This window comes from Dromaius novaehollandiae, chromosome 12 (assembly GCF_036370855.1).
Source record: "Dromaius novaehollandiae isolate bDroNov1 chromosome 12, bDroNov1.hap1, whole genome shotgun sequence".
Taxonomy (NCBI): Eukaryota; Metazoa; Chordata; class Aves; order Casuariiformes; family Dromaiidae; genus Dromaius; species Dromaius novaehollandiae.
This window is the reverse complement of record NC_088109.1, coordinates 15,105,196-15,123,137: the sequence shown is the minus strand read 5'-3', so window position 1 is coordinate 15,123,137 and position 17,942 is coordinate 15,105,196. Positions and strand designations below refer to the sequence as shown.

Below are 17,942 nucleotides of genomic sequence, written 5' to 3'. Positions count from 1 at the left end.
TATGAGGTAAGAGTACTCTATGAAATCCATTTAACTGTGATGCATAGACCTTTCTCAGTTACATTTGAAGAGCTAAAGGGGTTCTTCGGAACTTATATCACCTGGGTTTGCTCACATGTGAACCTTTCCCTGAAGCTTGCTCTTTCATGCCTGGTAAAGCAGTATGTTCTGGTTTCAGAACCCTATCCCAAGAAATCCGGGAGTATAAATGAAGTGAGTGACCCAGAAGATGAACTGACAGACTCCCAGAAAACTAGCAAGCTGTCTGAGATTTACTCTACCACAATTCCTAGCGTGGACAGTGCTATGGAGTCCTGGGATGGCTCAGGCATTGATGCCAGCTATGGAAGCCAAGGTAGGCCAGTGTCCTCCTTCATTACAGGTCTCTGAGCCCATGTGAAGACAGGCAGAGCCTTCTGGCCCATTTGGAGGTTCAGACTGAGCCATGGATTGTGATCTGCCTGCACTTGCATGGCTCCTTGGCTCCAGCAAGGAGATGGCCTTCTAAAATACATTCATGTGGTGCTCTGAGTTGATGTGTCTGTTTTGTATTTTTATCAGTGTGTTCCTCCTTGCTTATGTGGCATCGTGCTGTTCACAGCGTTTTCAAAACCATTACAGCACTTAATAATTCATGTAATCAGGAGAAATATTCGCCCTCCATATGTCTTGCAAAATATTTGGTCCATAGCTCACTTTTAATTCTGCAGAGAGGCCATGTGGGATGTATTAATCCTCTTCAGGATGTTTTAAAATATACAAGAATTTCTTTTGAATAGAAGCACTCATTTTTCAAAATAATTAAGGTAATACTACAAGAAAGGTTCTCTAACTCTCCAGTGAGTGATCAGATGTATTGTCTGTCTATGAGGCCAGGTTTGTTCAGCTGTGGCTTCTGAAAGGCATTTGGAATTGGGATGGAGGATGCTCTAGTCCTGGGAATAGATTTTAATTTGGAGGAAAGCACTTGGAAAATAGCTATTCTAGTTCAGATTTAGTGACACAAGCTAGCGTTTGCTTGTCTTGAAACAAACGCCTGAAACGCCACCAAAAAAACGAAATTGGTGAAAAGACTGTGGTCCAGAAAAGAACATGAAAATAGAGGGAGGTGCTCCAGGAGTGGTGTTGCGTAGTATCTCCAATGAGCTGAGCAAAGTGCGTGCCTGTGTTTGGTGCATTCTGACTTAGAAAGAAAAGCTCAAAAGACAGCACCACGCTGGTGTGTCGCTTCACAGTGCTCATGTCTTACTTCGTTCTCTGTTGAAGTCTTAATTCAGTAGTGCAAATGGGACTAGAGGCTTCATTAAGGAGAGATCCCCTGGCCTTCAAAATGCTGCAGTCTTTCTCCATCTAATTAAATGTTAACACAAGTCAGACACTGGATTTAGCAAAGTGATTACTTTTACTGGTAAATTGAGAGCGAGTAATTGAACGCAGAGCTCTGCGGAGAAGGGCTGATGCCGAGTGGCCCAATATCCATAGAAGGCAACTTTGCTTCGGGAGCTTTCTCGTCTTTCCTGGTAATTGCATTTTGCTGCACGGTGCTGTGGTGTCGCTGGCTGGAAAGAGGAATACTGGGAGGCAGTGGGATGTGAGCAGCAAAGGCGGGCTCGACCGTGGGGCCAGCAGGAGTACAGGGAAGGCAGAATGCAGGGAGAGCTCGCGGGAAGCACGGAGGTTGGGGTGTTTACTCTCCAAATAGAGCGCAATGGATCAGCCACCTCACCCTTGTGCTTTTTAGTTTCAGTCACAGCTTTAGGCTGAGGGAAGCAGCTCCGGGAAGGGCTTGGGCGAGGGCACTGTGAGGCCCTGGTGGGAACATGCCACCAGGTGGCTCTGAATCCCGGGGATTCGGCAGCAGCTCTCCCGGGGAAATGCTTGTAGAGGCAGGACTGCAAGGAGAAGGTTAAATCAATGGCACCCGGGTGACGGCTGTGTATGCATACCCATGGGTTCCCAAAGGTGTTCCCAGGCAAATCTGCTTCCTACCCACTGCAGGGACTTGCATGCAGGGACTCTCCTGGCCCGGCAAACAGCTGATGCTCCTGACTGTTGTAAAGCGTTGGCAAGCATTTTTCTGGGGCTCTCTCCAGAGCAGTCTAACCTTTAAAAACACAGAGAGGAAACACTCAGCTAAGAGGAATAACAGGCCTTGGCATTTTCAAAGAAAATGCTGGCACTGTCTTGGGTATTTCCAGTGCTCTTAGCTGTTTGGGAGGTCAAGTCTCCTTTAATTATGTGTTTCTTCGTTACCTCTTCCTGTTTGCTTGGCACAGTGTGTAATGGGAGCACAGGATGTTTCTTGGAAAGGCTACGAGGATTCCTCTGAAATATTGAATGGGCAGGAGGATGAGGGCTGGGCGCTGAGAAGAGATTTATTGCCACTGCACATGACACTTGCATTCCTGATAAATGCTCTGTTTTGGAAGGTTTCTGTCTAGGCAGCTCCTTATGAGACCTGGAGATGTTGTGACTTGCAGTAGCATTGGATTTGTGTCTTGGGACTAACACCTCCTGCAGTGCGTGAAGGTCCTTGGGGGCATAGTGAAACTTGTCTGACTTCATCCTAATGGTTCATACCAGTCTTCTATCAAATGCAATACAGATGAGTCTCCTGTTCTCTCAAGCAAGCAGTTTTTTCCCCTCTACTCCTTGCCTTGCACATGCATGTCACTGAAGCCATTTTCCATACTTGCCCCAGAGGATCCTGAAGGCACTGGCCTGCAGGGAAGTCTTTGCCAGCCGCAGGAGCCTGGCTGGCAGCTCTTGGGATCAGGGCTGGCTCTTTACCATGACAGTCCCTATTGCTGCCACCGATCACACTGAAGCGGGTGGCTACCTCTAGATACCCTCAGCATCATTACACTATTTGAAGGGAGGCTATCGCGTCTGGCCGCTCTGGATGTGATTTCTCTGCTGTCGTCCTCCTGTATCCTACAGGTTCTCAACTGTGTCTGTTAAGTCCAAAGGACTATTTGGAATCTCAACTGAGATTTTTTCCTAGTAGAAATTAGGCTTCCAAATCCCTTAAAATTAATGGGATTGGACATGGTCTGAGGGAGGTTTGGCAGCACCTTCCCACTATATGTGAAGGTGGCTGCTTCGATAGCACAATTTCTGTTAGGTTCTGGGTGGAAACAGGAGCAGCTAAGGTCAGAGTTGACTGGTGGGATAAGATATAAGACCTGTATCTATGGATATAGGTAGTCCCAGGTTCACAGATCATGGATCCATATCACTAAACTACTCAGAAGGGGAGCAAGGGAGAAAGGGGCACTGTATAACAAGATCCTGAAATGCTGGTGTGGTTAAAACAAGCGGAAATGGAAGGAACATTTTTCTGGTTCCCTTTTGAAAGACTGAAATGGAGGCAATGTGTGATACAGATAGCCTTGGATTTGGGGTTTGGGAAGGAGACCCTCCTGGCTCAGCATCACATATTCCATCTGGGTTTTCTAACCAGGTGGTATTCTTCTCTCTTCCCCATGGCTTGCCTTCCCTAGGTACATACATACCTCAGGCTGCTGGCATAGCCCTTCATCCTCACGAATGGAGACATAGCAGGCAGAAGAACAGCACCCCTCCGGGGGATCCCAGGAAAAATTACCCCTACATGGATGGCAGTTTCAGCGAAGATGACTGGGACAAGCCCACCAGGTATGGAGGGACTGGAGGAACAGAGAGATGGGTGGGCACATTTGTGAATGCGAGCGTTGCTGGTGATGTTATGGGGATGGAGGGGCGCACGAATGTGTGATGTAGCAGATCAGTCAGTGGTGGGCAGGGCAGCGGTTTCCTGGGCTTGGCATGCTGCAGACGTGAGGAGGGGGCCTGGGATGGGACCAGCTCCTCTGCGCCAGGTTGCCCAGACCTAACTGTCGCATGTCTGCCATTCCCAGGCCACCTTCATGCTTGGGGCTGGAATGGTCTCAGCTGTGGGAAGCACAGGCTCTTACTGTGTCTCGTACTCCTGCCATGTAAAGGCCTGCAGTATATTGATAGTTTAGGTGCAATACACAGGCACAGCCAGGACTGTCCCTGCTTTGTGTTAGCCAGATGCTTTTGAGTGAGGATGCAGCTTCACAACAACTCTATGCCCAGAAGCCAAAAAGACCAGCCAAAGCTCTTGGTAGACCAATATGAGGTTGTATGTCTGACTTAAAACCGTGTCCGAGTCAGCCCCCTGCTCCGCCAGCGTGCTAGAAATCCCTGGGACGCAGGCCGCGCATGTGGAGGGGACTGCAGCTGCCCTTGGCTGTGGGTGAAAATCCTGCCAGCTCGTTGCTCCACTACCCAGGCCAGGCAGGTCCCTCACCCAGCCGTGCACGAGGGAAAGGTGTCCTTGCTTCATAACTAACCCTATCCTCGACCTTCTCCAGAGTCCCCGTAGTTTTGTGTGTCGTGTTGTTACTGTCAGTTTTTCTTTTTTTTTTTTTTTTTAATTTTTGTTTGTCCAAACAAAACCCTTAGAACATCTCATGGCCATTTCCACCTATTTAAAGATGATCAAACTGGCAGGAAGGCTGGCAGCGGCTGATACTTTGTTCTTGTTTTGCCGCTCAGCAAGGGCTGGCCTCGCAAAGGTCGTTGATCTCTAATGGCCCTCCCAGGGAGGCCGCCAACCGCTGAAGTTAGCAAATTTGAGCTCCTGAAGCCCCCGTGTGTCCCTAATGAGGGCTCTGAACCCTGATGTCAAAGTGCAGGCAAAACGGTTCGTGCCACTGAGCCCTTTTATTAGAGAGAAAAACAAAACGCATCTAGCGCCAGCTGCCTTTAGCCCGGAAAAACTTGCTGACCTAGTGGTGTGAGAGCCTCTACCGATTCATCTGAGTCCTGGACAGCTTTGTTATATTACTGATCCGAGAGGCAAGAAGCCCTTAACTGGGAGTAAGGTTTGCCTTTTTGGAAACCTGAGAGCTGAGGAAGGAAATGAGTAAGGGGAGAGAATCAAAAGTTCCTTTTGGGGGGATTTTGGTTTGTTTTTGTAAAGTCTTGCTGGGTATTTTTTTGGCCTTTCTGCCTGGGGTAAAGGCTGCTCTTCCTTTGAAAGCTGATTCTGATGAAAGCTAGGGAGTGAATTTAAAATACGATAAGCCATGCCAAATACCTGTCTTTCCAGGCAGGCTGTGAGGCTGTGATCCAAAAAAGAGCAAAAGTGTGTGTGTTTGAATTTATGCCCACCAAGAACTCTCATTCAAACCAGCGGATGAAAAGCAAAGCACGTGCTGAAAGCTGCACCAGATCAGGGCCAGCATTAAGAGTGATCTGGAAAAAAGAGCTCTATAAATAGCCCAAGGGGTCATTATATATTTAATTGAAGTCAAGCTTTTTTAGACTTGTACTCAAGTAAAACGTTTCAGCTTAGTTAAGTGGCTTGGGTGAATGCATCCCCCCCCCCGATCTGCAGCATTAATGACCTGCCATAAGCCGCACGAAGTGGTGCCAGATGTTGCAGAGGTGGAGCTTTGCACATGCAGCTACTAGTAAGACATGTAGGAGATGCATTAGGGCCGCTGTAATGTAACTGTGCCCCTGGGCTCTCTCCCCGCAACACACTAGATGGGTTTATCATGACCTTGGTTTAATGCTGCAAAGCACTTCCTTCAAGAGCCCCTGGTAGACTGAGCGCTGTAGGTCAGAGTTTTGCACAGAGCCTGGTGTGCAATAAGCACTGTCCGAACAACGCTGTCATGTGCTCCTCTAGTCTCTTCGGAGGACTTCAGCGTGTTTAATTGCCATTTGCTTTAGAAGTCGAAGAAACGAGCCTGGCTTTGTGTTCAGAGACAGAGAAACTGAAACTGCCGGGGTGGGAAATTGCCGACTCCCCAGCAAGATGCACGCAGTGTTCACGTTAACGTGTGTTTGTACAAGTTTGAGAGAGGTTATCTCTGTCCTTATTCTCTGTTGTAGACAGGCCTGGTGACAATCTTTACACGGCTGTAAGTGCAATGACTGTTATGTAGCAAAAAAGAGACCTACTGAATGTAACATCTCACTTCCCTGGCCATCACAGCCCAAAGAAAATGAAACTCGGTTTGTATGGGTTATACGCTGACACTGTCGATATTGCTGGCTGTAGTGTGCATTTACTTGTCCAGTCTAGGGCAATCATTTTTTATATACATCTTTGCATTATTTACTCTCATAGAGACCTAATGTATTTATCATTTTCTCACCATGTCTGTTACCCTCTGTGTTTTTCTCTCTCTTCTCAGGTGTTCTGTGTCTCAGATCTGAGCTCTATCCCATCAGCCTTTGTACTAACAGTCTCTGAGGCTCCTGGTTTACCCATAACGCATCCTTTTTTCTTTCACTTCTCTATTTCACCAAAACGTCTTCCTAAACCTACAATCTTCCTACAGGCACTTTTTAATTTACCCTTTGAACTTTGACATTACTACACCAACTTAATTCTTCCTTTGAAGGACTCTTGCCCCGTTAGTAAATGCATGGAGGTCTCGTATTCGGACTCTTGTCTGAAAAGTTCATATTGTTTGCTTTTGTATATGAAGACTCTTCAAGTCTCTGCTTTTACTGGTGAGACACTTGCTGTAGCCTCGCGGCTTTCATCCCGCTGCAGAAGAGTGCTGACAATGTTTGGTTCCTACGTTACAACAGATACCCCAATCGCCAAAATGGCCTTGAGACCACTCACGAGGATAGTTTTTGGCGTGTTTTTGGAGAAGCTTTGGAGGATTTGGAAACATGCGGCCAGTCTGAACTTTTGAGGGAGATTGAGGTAAATCACTTTGCAAATTTGCTGCTGTTCTGACTGTTTTGCTCTTGCCATAAATGCTCAGCTGTTTCCCCAGGTCTGTTAGTTGACTGTGGCATCCCTGTGCTTCACACCCCAGTGGTGCGAAGAGGGGGTTGAGTTACCCTGGAGTTTAATCCATTTAAGTGTTTGTGCTAATGGATAACCATGTCTCATTAGACAGTTGCCTGCATGCACTTTTTTCATCAGCCGGTGAATTACCCACCGGTAACTCCACGCTCCTTTTCACAATCTCTGTTGCTGGCCAGCAGTCTTCATGTGGCTGCTGGCAAAGCTCCCCTACCTAATGGTAAACCTTCTGCCTGCAAAGAGATATTGTCTGTCAGAAGCACTTAGAGGCCGAGCAAAATGGGCCCCAAAAAATCCATTGGGGCTGAAGCTTTGGCTTGCTTCATATATAGACAGGCTCAACATGTATCTGGCATTCAGCTGTCACTCTGCCGGATACCATTTCAGTAAAATGGGTAATTGGAAGCTTTACAGCCAGCCTTCCCCATGGAAAAATCTGAGAAAGTAATTGCTTCCTGCAGAAATAAAGGTGTTTCCTCTCTTCACAAGCCACTTTCTCTTTTCTTTATCCAAAATGCTCTGGAGGTCATGTTATTGTGTCCGGTTATAGGACGGGGAGCCTGGAATTTTAAGCCCTGGGATGCAAATAAAGGCCTCCCTCGAGACCACTGAGCAGCGGGAACAAATCTGCGCCCGCCAGCCGGGATCTGTGCACCAGCCCACTGCAATTTGACAAGCCAGTGTGGCTGGCGGTGCAGGGCATGGCTGCACGAGTCCTCAGGGACCGACTCAGCCCACGGTTTGCAACGCAGGAGGAGGAACAGGGTCCAGGGAGCTCCTCTCTTCCCCTTCCTCCTGGGAGGATCGGGGAAGGCTCCGTGGGTTGTGCCGTCCATCACCCCAAAAATGTGGCCAGTGGCCAAGATAGCCCCCTTGACTGATCTCTCACATGCAAGGTTTGGGTTTGAGATTGCGTTGCTGGGCATTTCGGGCTCATGTGCTCTTTAATCCCAAGCCCTGCATGGGGAGATCATCCTGTTCTGCCCTCCCTTCTCCCAGGCTGCTTTCATGAACAATTACATATTGCTAAACCTTCGGAAAGAAAGGCTGTTTCAGAATAATTGGGGGCAGAAAAGGAAAGTCCTGCTTTGGTCTGTCTATGAAAGAATTGGTGACAAGGGATTTAATAACTGTGCTTTCCTTCTTGATCCTTAGCTGCTGTAAGTGGGGGAGGAAGTCGCCATGAAATTTATTGTGTCGAAGCACGAAACACAGTGTATTTATTATCTTAACTATTTAAGAAAAGGTTGACTTAAAGAAAAAAAGAAATATCACAACTTCTTCCCTCAATCAATTATTGATATCCTGAACCCGTATGTATTTTTAGAAATGAGATAGGCAGCTGCATAAACCTTTCTGAACTTAATTTTACTGAGAGAGATATATATATGTATACACATACATATATATACACACATACACATACTTTCTGAACTTAATGTTACTTAAGAAAAAATATCACTCCGGAATTACGCATAGTAGTTTCTCTTGCTTGTAATGGCTGATATTTTAGTGTAAAAGAGTGGACTTGTTTGGCTACTGAGAAATGCCGAGATAGAGGACAATATCGTTCTGCTAATTCTTTTTTTCTTTTGCAAGGATTTGTAATGCAAGAATACATGGGCTTTTGAATCATGCTGTTTTAAGGCTTTGGAGCTTTGACAGCTATAGGAAGGTTTTAAAAAACAGAAAGAAATTTTAGAAAAAGCTGAGTGCCTCCTGGGATTTGGTGCATTTGGCACATTTCTAGAATGTTTTAGAAAGTTCTGGGGACAGAAGGGAAGTTGCTATGTTTTTAGCAGAATTTTAATGGATTTCAACTCCCCTTTTATCAAACCCAAGTACCACTGGTCTGTTCCTCCCTGTCCATGTAATCGCCCTCTGCGAGGTGGGATGTGTGAGGAGTGACATTCATCAGGGCTCTCACAGTATTGGAGGTTTCTGGGCCTCAGCTCCTGGACTCCTGTGATTTTATAACAGTCTCAGATTGTTTGTTTGAAAATTGGACCCTTCATGCTTGATATTTGAAAAAGAAAGACACCCAAAACGACCCAATATAGCTAAATATCAGGAGCCCTGTACTCTTGAGACGCCTGACTTGTGCCCTTTGAACACTGGGCCTGACGATGTGGATGCCCAAGGGTGAGGGAAAGCAGCTTAGGGCAAGTCTCACCTCTGCCAAGCCAAATGGTGAAGCCCTCCTCTGCCCTGCAGCGCCATGGGGCTCCTACCAAAATCTGCCAGCAACAACTTTTCCGCCAGTGAAGGTGGCAGTAAGACCAGGATCACGTAGCTGAATCATTGGAGATGTCCCGTGTTGGTTTGGGACCCTGAAGGCCTTGGGAAAGCAAATTCTGGCTGAAGTCAGTGACGAGCATGGGAGATGAGGCCTGGATGAGGTGTGGATCTGGCTTTGGTGTGGTGTGGCAGATGAGCAGAGGCATACAAATAATTACCAACTTGAGAAAGCATTAAAAGTCCTAAAATTCACCCAGGAGGACAGGAGATTTGGCTGAGGTCCTCAAAGTTACCTAGGCACTCAGATTTACTTTCAGTGGGAACAAGGCTCCAAAATATCTTCTTTGGGATGCTGGGCTGCAATGGAAGTGGTTTTCTTATGCATCCCTTACCCAGGGGGTTACCAAAATCCAGTCACTGCAGGTTTGCTCAGTGCAGTACATTCTTCTTTCCTGGACTGGTCATAGTCAAGCCAGATGATTAATCTTGGCAGTGCTGGAAATGCTGCTCCAACTCACTGTGCATAGGATCACATCTCACTCTGCTGGTACTTGCCACTCATCCTTGTCACCCACCCTTATCTCACAACAAAGTGAGTATGGACTCTCTAAGTTTGTCTAGCTAACCCCAAAACTTGATTTTATTCACTAGCTAACTTATGGAAACATGCTCACATACCTGTGGCAATCCACCCCCAGCCCACAGGGTTTGGGTTAGAGACAGACTCTAGTTTTAGGAAAACTAAGACATGGGGCAAAATCACATGGGGCAGCCACAGGCGGGAGGAGCCTGGAATAACCTGTTCTGAGGTGCTGCTTGCACTGAACTCAAAGCACCTAGCAAACTGCTTGTAATCCTGCAAGATTAAACATATTAAAGATAGCGAAGGGGTTGAATGCTGGGGTAATGGCAGGCCGTTAGATACGCCATTTGCAGAGTGTGAGGTAGGACAGTAGCATGACCAGCGCAGACCTTTCCGTTCTCCTCCTCTGCTCGGCGGCGCTTGTGTTTGTATGGCATGGCATCCAGGGGGATTTCAAGGCTGTCTGAGGTCAGTGAACAAATATGCGGTGGTTGGCTGTACCCCTCTGTTTGTTAATCTGCTCTTGAAGTATTTGGTAACTCGACGTCCTTCCAGCGTGTGGCAGGTATTTGAGTTCTGTCCAGACTCAAGCTGATTAAGTGATTTTTTTGTATGCAGCCCTGAAAAGTGCTAGGAAACTCGCAAAGCTAAGAGGGTTTCCGTATTTTGTCTGTCCCTGTTCAGGATAACGTGGGTAGTGCTGGCATTTTCATACTGCCACCAGAATTTGCTTTATTTTCCTTTGTTTCAGCTGGAAGCAAAGAGCTGGAGGGCCTTGATTAGAGATTTAATCAGTTAATATTTCCCCTGTGCACATGAACAATTGCTCTTTGACTTGCCACATTTAGCACTGCTAAATTTTGCTATCTGCTTCCTACTTTTCCTTTTCTTTCTCCTATCTTTTGACATTTAATAGGCCTGCAGACTTTCGGAGGCTGAACTTTGAAATGATGGTTTTCGTTATGCAGTTTAAATGGACTCTGTGACCTGGAGGCGGTTGAGGTTCCACAGGCTGGATTTGTGACTCCTTCATTAGCTTTGATCAATGTAATCTCATTAATGAAAAGCATTGTCAAATAGAGTAGAATCTGCTTAGGGACATCTTTTAATGGATGCTATCAAGGATGACCAGGCTAAAATACTACTTAATTTCATATTTTTAACTCAGTTTTGCTCAGTGAAGGCTCCCATTTACTGACCGATAAAATCCTAATTTCTCTGCTGAATTGGCCTCAGCGGAATCCAGGGTACAGACTTCTCTGGGCCATTGCTGGTGCTGTGCAACACTGACAGTGAGCAGCAGCCTGGAGAAGTAGGCTGGGAAGATCCCAGTTCCTCTGGGGAGCACCATGGCATCAGGATGTTCATCACTCTTGATGTCCTTCTTGAAAGAGTCGAGAAGGTTCCTGCCCCAGACAAGGCCTGCCTATCTTATGCTTTTTTTGTCACCACGAGGTCCATCTCTTCTTGCTGTTTGAGCCCTTGCCTAGCTCAGCAGAGTGACTTTGTGCCCTTGTCCCACAGGCATCCATCATGACGGGGAGTGTGCACAACCTGGGCCTGGAGGGCAGCAAGCTGCTCATGGACTCTGTCAGCCAGTCGGGACTGAGCCCACTGAGGAAAGCAAACTCCAGCTGTGACGAAGGCCAGAATGAGGGCAGCGGCTCCCCTGCCAAGAAGAATGAGAGGAATCTGGACATGAAGAAGATCGAGAAGGAGATGCAGGAAATCATGGCCCCTACCCCCCTCGAGTTTCACAAGGTTTGTGTTGCAGAGGGCTGATCTGGCTGTGGCACAGCAGTACCCTGATGGGAAGAGGTGTTGGGTATTTTGCAATCCTGTGGAAAACCTTCTTCATTCCTTGCCAAAGTTTTGCTTGGCCCCAACCAAGATCTGCAGGAAAGGTTTCCAGAGGGTCAGATTAACAGGAAGGGACCTCTCTTCAGAGCATGGTAGTGGCGTTCCTCACTGCCATGCTTAAAGTAGTTCAAACCTATATTTTACTTAATTGCCTTTGTTAGATGAGATTTCCAGGTCCATGTATTGTGTAGGTCATTAGTTGGTACTACAGATACAGGTCAGAGAGCTCAGAGTATATCCTCATGGAGACCCATGGACCCTTTTCCGGTAGTATGCACCATTTACTGGGCTGCTTATCCTGAGAAGTAAGTTATGTTCCCGCCTCTTCCACTTCACCCCCAGATGACTTTAGTGATGTGATACTTGTTTGAATTCAGTGCCTAGTTCACTGTAGCCAATTTAAGAGTGGTGCAAGGCAATGATAATTAGAAGGTGTAATTAACTGTAGAAGCTGCTGATGCTGAATGCAAGTAGGTAAGGGAGCTGGACAGGTTTCAAAGAATTTGATTGCCTTTTTCTTTCCTAGTGTGACTTTAGAACGAAACCTGCAGTTATGGTAGCTGGGAAAACAACTTTTTCATGTTTTATTTGCTCTTATCCTTCAGGGCATGGCAAACGGGTCCTTAAATAAAGCTTCACACCTGAAGGAGGAGAACTGTGTAATTAGGCATGTTATAGGGTGACTGCTCTTTCCACTGGAGCATCTGGCACTGGCCATATTTGGAAATGAGATTCAGGCCAGGCAGGCTGCTGTGTTGCTGCTGTATGTCACCCTGGGCACTGCCCTACTGAAGGACTGCACATCTGTGAGGCTTTCCCAGCCAAGAGCACGGTGCAGTGGTGAAGTCGAAGCCTCACCAGTAGAGATACCCTCCCGGTCCTTGGGAGGCAAAGGGGGGAATATGTTGGTGACTGGGAATCAGTTGCCCCTGCCTCCCCATGGCAGGGCGTGCTTCCAGCAATGCGTCTTCCCTTTAGATGAGGCCAAAATGTGACTGTGTCTGTGTCTGCTAGGCTTTCAAGGGAAGAGGGATGAGGTTACCCAGTTTTTGTCCTCAGTTAGTCAACACGTACTGACAGGAAGTTTCAGAAGAGAACTATTGAATATAATGGAGCAGTTTAGATGTTCTGGCTGTGTGACATGTCTCCACATTCAGCACGCTACACTGAAAATTCCCCAGGAGCACGTTCATTTTTCATGTGCCAGTCTGGTATGCGCACAGGATGCACAGCGTAAGTTGTACCTGGGAAGGTGGTGCTCCACTAGTAATGCTTGCATTGTTTGACCAGCATTGTCCACTCCTTGGGTGAAACATAACAGCCCAGTCTGTACTACGCTATTTGCATTTCCTTCCTCAACCAAGGGAAAAGGGCCTGTTGTGTGGTTGGGTATCTGCTGATCACCAAAGTATTTGTCCGTGTGGTCTATATCAGCTGCTGGCAACTGGTAAATAAGGCTGAATCTATATTAGCTGCCCAGCCTAAGCAAAGTCTTCCCAGGAGACTCAGAGCAGAACTGCTGTGGTATCACCTGTGGCCACCACCTGTTGGCCACCACCCAACATCTCTTCCTGCCTCTCCTGTATTAAAACTTGTGTTTTCTGGTTCTGTCCCTCTAGATGACGCTCCACAAAGACCCAGAGAGTGAAGACTTTGGATTCAGTGTGTCAGATGGCCTGTTAGAAAAAGGTGTCTATGTAAATATGGTCCGTCCGGATGGACCAGCAGATCAGTGTGGCCTCAAGCCATATGACAGAGTCCTTCAGGTAATAAATGCAAAATGCAGTTCTGGAGGCTGGGACGGAGTGAATGAGTGGCTGAGAGGAAGAGAGAAGTGAGAACCATCCATGGCAACACTAACTTTAATGAAAGGTAATAGTTAGCCAACTAGGTGAGCACCTAGCCACCAAGCTCTCAATGAGACCTGTGTTTTATAATAAGAAATCACTAGATAGCAAAAGTGGTTTGAACTCTAGAGTACACCTATTCCAGGGAACATTTCCATACAGAGCCTGTCCCAGTCCTGCTCTTTTTTGAGCTGTGGCGCTCAAAAAATAAACAAACAAAAAGCCTGGTTGCTTTCCCCCTCACCCCAAGTCCATTCTCCTGTTATTTAAGAGGGTAATTTTTTGGATGAACCAGACTGTGTTGACCAATATTTGTTCTTGTGTAGCCCTCTGTGGAGTTAAGTGGTGTTCATGAAGTTCTTTGCATGCCTTTAACAACTCAAAGAGTTTTCTAGGAAACATCCTTCAAGCAAAATGTTTTTCATGGATATTTTTCTTTGAAAGATACTTGATCTGAAATGACTGATGCAGAAACAGAATAAACACTCTGGTCAAAAGCACAGTCTGTAGTAAATAAAGCTTGGGCATATCTAACTACCAGAAGGCGAGTAAGAGCAGGATGAGAGTTTCAGAGATTGGAGAGGAACTTTATATGGATGAAAAATGAGTATTTTATCTTCGGGGCAACTCAGATAGCAACTGAGAAAGTGCAATCCAATGGAAAAATTGCCACCATTTGGAAATGCAGATATTGTGACCATATTTGGAAACACTCAGAAAGATGTTTAGTTTTACTAATTTCTAGGCGGGGGTTGTTAGCACTAGGATTAGAGCCAATATATTATGTACATCAGGTAACTGGAGAACTGGCAGCGCTGTGGGAAACCTTGTTTAAGCTTGTTATGGTCTCTAGCCAGTTGGCTGCTATACAATTATTCCTTCTCGGCTTCGAATAAAAGATGGTGCAAGAATGAACAAGAAGCTAATTAGGCTCTGGGCTGCCTTTCTGTTGAATGTTGGAAATGTCGCTCTTTGCGAGTGCCAAGTGCTCTGGGAGGTGTGCCCGAAATCCTAAATGGAGCGGAGCAGAGACTTTTGAGAGCCCCCGCTTCCACATGCTGCACCGCACGACTTGCAGCTACGAGAGAACACGGCAGTTGCCATCACGTTGACGTGCGCAGCTGTGCTGAATGAGGGCTTTGCAGACCTGGCGCAGGCACCTGCAAGCAAGAAGCACTGCTGAGGACGCTTCACTCTGCTGCTAATTATGGGCATGATGATCTGCCTGCAAGCAAGCTCCAGCACTGAAGGCTAGCAAAACCCCACGTCCCTGCTAATAGAGCCTGTGCCCCTCGGCTAGATGGGTTAGCTGGAGCACAGCGTTGCGCTAAGGTGACTTCTGCACTGGAGCTGCCTGCCTGGCGTAGAGCAAGCTCGTGTCTTGTCGCTCCTTGTTGGCGTATGATCTGGAAGTTGTCATTAGTCACTTCTGTGTAAGGAGCTGGTATTGGGACCAGGGCAGCAGCTCAACTGTGTGGGAACCCAGCTCCGTTGGTGTGCGCTAAGCCTGGGGAAGGGTTTTGGGTGCAAGGGTTGCATGGACTCATCCAGCCCTTATCCAGCAAAGGAAGCAAAGCCTGGCCCCAGGGGTTATGTTCGCTCCAAAGGTGGGTGGGAAATTCCTTTCTCCCTTCCCTGCTTCCCCTCCCCATGCTGTCTGCCAGTCCCCTCCATCCCGGGGCTCTCATGGCACCAAGCCCAGGCACTCCGGGAGCTGTAGGCGGGAGAGCCGGGGCTGTTCTTGCAGGTGACCTAGCCTTGAAATGTGCTTGAAGTTCTGCAAGAGACAGCGGGGAAAAGCTCTTTCACTGCTGGATCCTGCAGAGAGGATTTGCAGCCTCTGCGACATTCATGTGAACATTTACCCAGACTCCTCCAAAATGAAGGCTGTAAATGGGGAGAGGAGAAAAAAATCTATTTAATGTAATTTTGATTTACTGCCTGTAGCCTGCATAGACGCACACCTCATAAAGGTGCTGCTGGCCAAACTGGAAGGTGGTGGGCTGAAGACCGAGGGGCTGAACTGTGTGTGTTTGCTAGGTGCCGAGTACCCTGTATCACAAATTTAAGGGCAACAAAAGCCATAAGGGCAAAAAAATCATGGAAAATGGCAACCTTTGTCTGGCAGGCTCAAACTGGAGAATTGGTTTGGAGCCCTGCAAAGTTTAATGGCTTTAATACTACCCTAGACACCCAGGGTTGAGATGTATGCCTGATCCAGACTTTTTTCCCCTTCCCCCCCTCCCAGTCGCTGTGTCGTTTCTCGGCTAAGGAAGGGACGTGCCCAGACTGGAGGGGTGCCCACGCTCTGATCCCCCATGAAGCCTGAATCGGGGACCCCCCCCCGCCGCGTTGTGCGTTATCACAGATGCGGGTTTAGCACCTGCCTTACGTTTTCTGACTAACCAACGTGGTGTTTTTGTTGTTCCTCCCCATGGCACCTCCTAAATCCATACTGGCAGGTAAATCGCGTCCGCACCAGAGACTTTGACTGCTGCCTGGCCGTCCCGCTGATTTCTGAGGCTGGAGATAAGCTGGACCTGGTGATTAGCCGCAACCCCGTGGCGCTGGCTGCCAGCGCTCCCCGGGAGGGGACCGGAGAGCTGCCGGTGCCCCCGGCCGCCGGCGCCGAGGCCAAACCCAGCGTGCAGACCCTGTGAGGAGCGAGGAGCGAGCGGACGGTGCCCTGCCGTGGCCGAGGGGCTCCTGCCCAGCCGTTGTGGTATTTGGGGTGTTTTTCCTGTTTTGCACTGGCATTTGTAAACGCTGTGTGTACCCTATCCTGCTGGGGGGGGGGGGTCTTTGCTGAGGCCATAGACCACCACATGCCGCTTTGAAGGTCCAAGCGGAGCTGGATGAACGTCCTGGGCTGTGGTTAATGCCGATGGTGGAGCGAGCCGCCAGCCGCGGAGGAGAGCACCACGGCCACCCCCAGCGCAGGGTGTCCTCCGGCCCGGGCGCGCAGGGGGCCTGGGGCCAGCTCCTGGCCTCGGACAACCCCCGCCCCCCCCCCCCCGCCGTGACGGTCCGGGCCATCCTGTAAACACACATGGTGCTATTATTTTTCTCCTTTGCTTGGTTAATCCCATACAACAAGATTGAAAGGACTTTCCGTTGCTGCTGCTGCACCCAGCTCGGCCCCAGGGCATCCCCTTAAAGCGCTCCTGATAAACTGGTTTCCACAGCCCCGACTGTGGAGAGCCCCATGGGAAGGGCCCCTCGCCGCTGCCTGGCACCGTTCTTTGTCCAAAGCGAACGATTGCAGCTGCTGCCCCTCAGCCCCGTCCCCGCCGCGGCTGACTTGCACCACCGCGCACCGCCCTCGTCCGCCGTCGATGCCCGTGAGCAGTGCCGTGGGTCCGTGCTGGCGCGTTTCTTACCGAGCGGGGAACTGTGTGCAGGGCTGAAGGCCCCGAGCACCTGCCTGCGGCCCCGGCCACTGTGCTCCTTTGGGCCTTGCTGCTTGCGAATTTGGAGCCTGTCTGCAAGCGAATAGCGGGATAGCGTTGTTACACTGCCTGCGGGCGGCTTTCCCCGGTGCTTCGGATCAATAAAACCGCGTTGTCTCCCGCCAGGCTGCGGCACCAGCAGCCCTTCATTAGCTGGGGGCTGTGTCTCCCGCGGGCCCTGGATGGGGACCCTGGGCGGAAGCGCATGGTCCTGCACAGCTGCCAGGGCTCGGCACTTGCCCCCACCGGCCCTCCTTGGCCTGCTGGCAGCCGCTCCGGGGCTGTGAGCCTGGTGCCTTCCCGCGCCTGCCCTGGCCGCCGAGCCCCTGCCCTTGCGCTGACAACATGGGTGCAGGATGTGGTCAGTCCCGTGCCCTGCCTGCGCGACCCAGCCGAAATGCAGCCCTGGCCGCGCTCTTCTTGCTCGTCTCCCTCTGGGCGAAGTCCCCGTGAGGTCCTCCCTGTGGCTGGCACGGCCGCCCGCTCTGTGTTTTACGTATTAGCACTTTATTCTGATTTTAATGCCCTTGCAGGCCTCGCACGGGCCTGGCCGTGGCGTCCTGGCAAGGCTTGGGCACGGGGGACCCCGAGCGCTCTGGTTCCTCGCCGACCGTCCCGGCTCGTCGGTCGTCTCCGCGCTGGTGGTGCGTTTAGGCTGTGTCGGTGCCGCGGCTGAGCCAGGACCGACCCCCCCTCCCTGGCTGTCCCTGAGCCTGTCTGCAGCTCTGTCCCTCCTCAGTAGCTTAAAGTATCGGGGTGTTTCCTTGAGGCGCGTGTCCAGCCCCCATCCAGCTATGTGTCGTCGTAGCCATTTTCTCTTCGAGTATGCAATATCCCATACCATTGCTGCCACTACTAGATAACGTGCCATAATTGATACTGTGGAGCATTGACAGTGCGGCCGAAAGTGTTTTTATATGCAATATTCTGAGCAGCGGAAGCTCACAGGGGCTTCGCATAGGTTTTTAATGAAGACTTTTAATAAAGGCTTTAAAAAAAAAAAAAAGGAAGAAAAACTTGGTCCTTGTATCCCTTCCTATGCATTTTGAATGATATTAAGATGAAATGCATTACTTAAATGTGTATTTTTATCCATATATTAGAGTGTATTCCTTGTAAAG

The 17,942-nt window shown here is 48.9% G+C and overlaps 1 protein-coding gene across 3 annotated transcripts in view; it reads left to right on the top strand.

The window, feature by feature from the left end:
- Window positions 1-17,942, top strand: part of GRIP2 (glutamate receptor interacting protein 2) — a 299,043-nt gene that overhangs the window by 280,923 nt on the left and 178 nt on the right. For all 3 annotated transcript variants that reach the window (XM_064518999.1, XM_064518998.1, XM_026093139.2), the window contains exons 19-24: window positions 179-355; window positions 3,504-3,657; window positions 6,619-6,739; window positions 11,190-11,426; window positions 13,145-13,291; window positions 15,835-17,942. The exon at window positions 15,835-17,942 is cut by the window's right edge and continues 178 nt beyond it. In XM_064518999.1, coding sequence (XP_064375069.1) covers window positions 179-355; window positions 3,504-3,657; window positions 6,619-6,739; window positions 11,190-11,426; window positions 13,145-13,291; window positions 15,835-16,032 — 1,034 coding nt within the window. In that variant the 3' untranslated portion in view covers window positions 16,033-17,942. The remainder of the gene's footprint in view (window positions 1-178; window positions 356-3,503; window positions 3,658-6,618; window positions 6,740-11,189; window positions 11,427-13,144; window positions 13,292-15,834) is intronic.